Source organism: Prenolepis imparis, unplaced genomic scaffold, assembly GCF_030444845.1.
Source record: "Prenolepis imparis isolate NDT839.2.m4 unplaced genomic scaffold, iyPreImpa1.0 SCAF_53, whole genome shotgun sequence".
In the NCBI taxonomy this organism is placed as follows: domain Eukaryota; kingdom Metazoa; phylum Arthropoda; class Insecta; order Hymenoptera; family Formicidae; genus Prenolepis; species Prenolepis imparis.
The window spans coordinates 1,973-7,612 of record NW_028141211.1 but is presented as its reverse complement, the minus strand read 5'-3'; the positions used below and the strand labels follow the sequence as shown (position 1 = coordinate 7,612).

Below are 5,640 nucleotides of genomic sequence, written 5' to 3'. Positions count from 1 at the left end.
GAAAAGGGATTTACAGTGGATATTTAGGAGAAGTAAAAAGGTGATAAGATCGCCAGAGACAGAAAGGAAAGAGGAGGCAGGAGGGATGGGGGAGAGCATAAGAGAGATGGGGAGGGAATAGAAGGAGGAAATAATCAGAGAGATGAGAGAGATAAGAAGAGAAATTAAAGAGGAGATTAAGGAGGGAATAAGAGGACAGGAAGAAATAAGAGAGGAGATAAGGGAGCTGAAGAAAGAAATGGAGAAGGAGAGAAGGTGGGGGAGGGAGAAGGAGGGGTTGGAGGGGAGGATTATAGAATTAGGGAAGAAAGTGGAAGAATTGGAGCTGAGGAAGAGTGGGGAGAGGAGGGGGGAAGGAAAGGGAGAGGAGATGGTTGAGATGAAAGGTAGGATTAATATGATGGAATGGAGATGGGAGAGGAAGGAAAGGGAGGAAAAGAGAGGGAACATTATAGTAAAAGGTATAAAGGGTGGGGAAGGAGGAGTAAAAGGGGAAGTGGAGAGAATATTAAAAGAGATAGGGATAGAGGGGCCGGTGGGGGAGGTGAGGAAAATAGGGGAGGGGAGGAGAGATGGGACTAGTATAGCATTATTAAGGGTAGGAAATATGGAAGTTAAGAGGGAAATAATGGAAAAGAAAAGAAGATTGAGGGGGAGAGAGGAGAGGATTGAGGAAGATCTTACGTGGAAAGAAAGAAAGATGATGTGGAGATTAGGAGAGATCGCTAGGGGGGAAGAAAGAGAGGGAAGGAGGGCGTGGGTACGATACGGAAGAATTTGGATGAGGGGTAAATGGTGAAAAATGAAAATATATAAAATATAAGAAAAACAACAAAGAAAAATATAATATATGAATATATAATACAGAATATAGGAATATAATGAATATAAGAATATAATATAAAAAGATATAAAAAGAGATATATTAATAATAAAATATAAGATTAAGATTAAAATATATATGTTAGGGAGGGCGGCGGTTCCATCTTCTTACGGTAACCATTATACGATGGTCTCTATCTACCAGTCTACTGAAACAAAAGTAAAAATTTATTATTAATTTTAATATATATTACAAAAATAGATTAAATATACTTACAATATTACCAATCATTAAAATCTTCGGGAACGAGTCCGAAAAGTTCATCGGACGGTGATGATGGTGATAGTGGCGATGGTGGTGATGGTGGTGATGGTGGTGATGGTGGTGATGATGGTGATGGTGTTGATGGTAGGTTGAATTCTGCTGCATAGAAATTATGAAGTCCCCAGCACGAGTATAGGTGTTCTGTATAAGATTTTTTTAAACCGATCTCTCGACTTTGTATCGCTTGCACGATCGAACTCACTGGATTATTTCCCGATATCGCTGGAACACTGACACCAGGTTCGAAAAGTCTGCGTAATGAGTACTTTAAACCCTCGAGGCGTGCAATTCGAGCGCGAAGCAATGCATAAAAATAATCTTCCAAATGTTCACAATCAATTTGTTTTTGCCCTTCCATCAACAACTCGATACACGTGTCACATTGATCCTCCCACACAGCGCATTCTCTTTTCGAATCCACCCAAAGGAAATGACTCCACAGATGCCGTTCTAATGCTTCGATTTCACCCATATTGTTCGCCATTTTTCGATACACATGGAATGTTTTTAATTAATCACTTATATATATATATATATATATATATATACTCACTATAATAGTTTATGCAAGTTTATTTTGTGCAAATAGGACACAGATTGCACGATAGTATTTGAGATATTGAACCTCTACACTCACAACATCTATCTCCCAAAAGATAAACGTATTTTTCAGTTTCATGTTCACGCACAGCACAAGCATGCGTGTACAAGTCATTAACTCGCAGGAAACACGCTGTGCAAAATTTATCATTATAAACTCTATAGTAAAAAGAAATGCAACACATTTTCAGTAGCTCATCAATGTTTCTAATGTCTGTCGGTTTTAAACGTTTCACGCGTTTATCAACACACTCACTGCAATCACTATCATAATCAGAATCTTTTAAAATTCCTATATCATCATCGGATGATTCTGCATTGTTCACTTCTTCGATATCCATGTCTTCCTCTTCATTGTCCGCTTCTTCAACATTTATTTCAATGTCTTCATCATTGTCTTCATCAATAAGCACATCTTCATCACTATCTTCTATATTCATTTGTTTCTTCTCACTTGCACTTCGTCCAGGACACTTTAACTCGTCAAATGCTAAAAACTTTATGACGGTACACATATTATAATGTTGCTCCCCTCATGATTTTAATTCTACATCTCTCTTGTTCTAACTGGAGTATCATGTCTCGGCTAGCTCATCACTTTTTACATCACCAGAGAGCGAAGAAATAATTTTGTCAGCTATATCTTATTGGGAAAGAAATAATTACATACAGTTTAACAGTAAAATAATTTTTATTTGTTACAAGCATTATGAAGAATATCTTTTATAGCACAAGCTAATAATTCACAATCAATAAGTGAATCGCTGTCAAACATAGGGCTTTCACGTATCATTTTTGCGGCATTGCTCACATCGCAGATATTATCAAGTTGTAAAATATTTACAAATTGTTTAAACTTTTCAGTAACAATATGCAGATTTTCACACAACCAGGAATACATATGATCTATACATTTTTTAAAATATTTACAAATTGTTTAAACTTTTCAGTAACAATATGCAGATTTTCACACAACCAGGAATACATATGATCTATACATTTTTTAAAATTAAATAAACATAATAAAGTTGATGGTTTCATGTATAAAGTATTATTAAATGATGTAATCTTTATAATTTTTGAAGTAGACATGTCAACCAATTCAAGTGTCAGATCACAAATCCATAGCGGAGTTTCAGTTACCCGCTCAATATCAGCTCGTTTCTACATTAGCGATTTCCATGTTTCAATAGGCAATATTATTTGATTGCATCGATTATAGCCAATAGCCAATTCCACATAAGATATAACTCCAACGCTGATTCCTATTTCCAAATACTTGTGACGTAGCAGTCAGGGCGTATCTTCTTCCAAGTATACGAACCGCAAATCAATTTCAAGCGTTGATACAATTGCGTAATCCGTATGTGACAAAATCACAATTAACCGATTTGCAAAAATGTAACACAAGCGCCAATGTTTGGCCGCTATGACATCATCCTCAGATGAAATATTAGATGTAAAATAATGCAACATATCCAAAATTTCAAGCGTCAATGTACGGCTGCTATGATATCATACCCAGGTGTTCAAAACGTACGTAACAAAATCACAAGAAAATGCAACATAATTAAAATTTTCGAGCGCCAATGTACGGCTACTCTCATGAGATGAATCTCGCGAAATGTGCAAAAATGTATCAATTTCAAGGTCGATGCATCATTCGTACGTAACAAAATCACAAAGTTAAGTGCAACATACTTGAGTGCCAATGATCTCTACAATAAAATAAAAAGGATGGTAAAGAGGCATACTATGTCAGTATCTTTGTCAGAGGTTCAAGAAGTGCATCTCAAGTAAAGAAATATGGCACAATTGGAAGCAAGTTTGTTGGAGCAATCCGCAAGGGTGAATTCGGTAGAAGAATATATTGTGTGGGAGCAGCAATGTGACGAATACATCGAATCACTGGAAGAACAAAGTCGAATAAAACGTCCACGATTACCGATCGGAGTTCGACAATCGCTTGTCTCCCAAATCGCGCGTCTCGAAGGGTTGAAGAATTCGGTACGCAGACGTTTTATACACGCAGGTGCTGGAAGCAGTTCGCGAGACGTCGGGCTCATATGGCGAGAGATTGATACGGCGTTCGAGAGCCGCATCTTGACTGGTGCGGTGATAAACAGCAATCACATCGAACCTCGTCAATTTCTAGAGGAGGCCAAAGACATTGTGATCGGACACGTGCAAAAAGTGTTGCAAAAACACACTAGTGTGAAAGTGAACACTATGTTTAATGGTGAGTTTGTGTCGGGTGATAAACGCGCTAATAAAACTATCAATACGAAAAACTGTGAAATCTTTCGCACGTCTGATTTGCGCGAATGGTACGATCAACGCGTTATGGAGCCCACGCTAGCATCTCTCGAAGAATTTCAGGAACGCGATAGTGGTTGGGCATTGTCGCGAATAATCAATTTAATTGTAAATATAAACAAGTATAATCCAATGCGTGCGGGATGTCACATTAAATTACCGCGAGAAATAATGATGAAGAGAGCAGTGATTAACGTGAAATCAAAAGACACTGCATGTTTTGCGTGGGCTGTGATCGCTGCACTCTATCCCGCTGAAAGAGACGCGGATCGCAAATCTATGTATCCACATTACACAACAGTGCTGAATCTCCAGGACATTGAGTTTCCGATGACGTTGAATCAAATTAAAAAATTTGAACTATCAAACAACATTTCGATAAATGTGTACAGCATCGAAGAAAAGAACATTGTCTCGATACGTCTCAGCGAGCAGAAGAAAGACAAGCATGTCAACCTACTTTACGTGGAAGATCACAACAGCGTAGGTCATTTCGCGTGGATCAAGAATCTCTCCAGGCTTGTCAGTTCACAATTGAGCAAAAAAGATCACAAGAAATATATCTGCGATCGGTACGTATATTAAATAATCATAAAATAATTATAAAGTGTTTATAATTGCTATTATCAATTACAGATGCCTGCATTATTTCGGGTCTGAAGACAAACTGCAATCACATATGGTAGACTGCGGAGAGATGAATGACTGCGCTCTCCGATTACCGAGCGATAAGGACAAGTGGCTCGCGTTCAACAACTTTAATCGCAAAGAGCGACTTCCTTTTGTCGTATACGCAGACCTCGAATGTGTGCTGACAAAGACGAATAAGAAGGAAGAAGAAAAGAATTTATACCAACATCACCAAGTATTTAGTATAGCATATTATGTACATTGCTCATATGACGATTCGTTATCCGAGTATTATTCTCGCCGTAGTGTAGATTGCATTTCGTGGTTTTCCGAACAACTTAAAAATTTAGCGATACGCGTAAAGAATATTTTAGCAACTAACGTCCCCATGGTAAATTTAACATCTGACAAATTGCAACTTAAATTATAAAAACTCTTTTTGTATTCCAATAGTATTTCATAATTTATCCGGTTACGACTCACATTTCATAATTAAGGAAATAGCTACAGCGTTCGAAGGGGGAATCGAATTACTTCCAATAACTAAAGAAAAATATATATCATTTACAAAAAATGTTCAAATTGCAGAAGACAAATTGCAGAAATATTAAATTACGTTTTATATTAATAAATTACGTTGGATTCATATAAATTTCTCAATACTAGTCTCGACAAATTGGCATCATTTCTAAGTAAAGATAAACTCAAAAATTTAAAATCAAAATTTCAAAATTTATCAACCGAAAATTTCAATTTATTAACACGGAAAGGTGTCTTTCCATACGAATACATCAACTGTTTTGAAAGGTTGCATGATACGTGTTTACCACCGCGCGAATCATTCTACAGTTCCTTGACCGGTGACACAGTATCCGAGAACGATTACGCGCACGCCGAAACCGTATGGGAGCGGTTCTCCATTCGAACGCTGGGCGAATATAGCGATC

The 5,640-nt window shown here is 37.3% G+C and overlaps 1 protein-coding gene across 1 annotated transcript; it reads left to right on the top strand.

The window, feature by feature from the left end:
• Positions 1–238: 238 nt before the first annotated feature.
• Positions 239–5,084, top strand: LOC145947216 (uncharacterized; the record flags this gene model as incomplete). Its single annotated transcript, XM_083057015.1, has 3 exons — positions 239–255; positions 3,574–4,635; positions 4,700–5,084. Coding segments are annotated over exons 1-3 (1,464 nt in total), but the record flags the coding sequence as incomplete, so codon positions are not given.
• Positions 5,085–5,640: the final 556 nt, after the last annotated feature.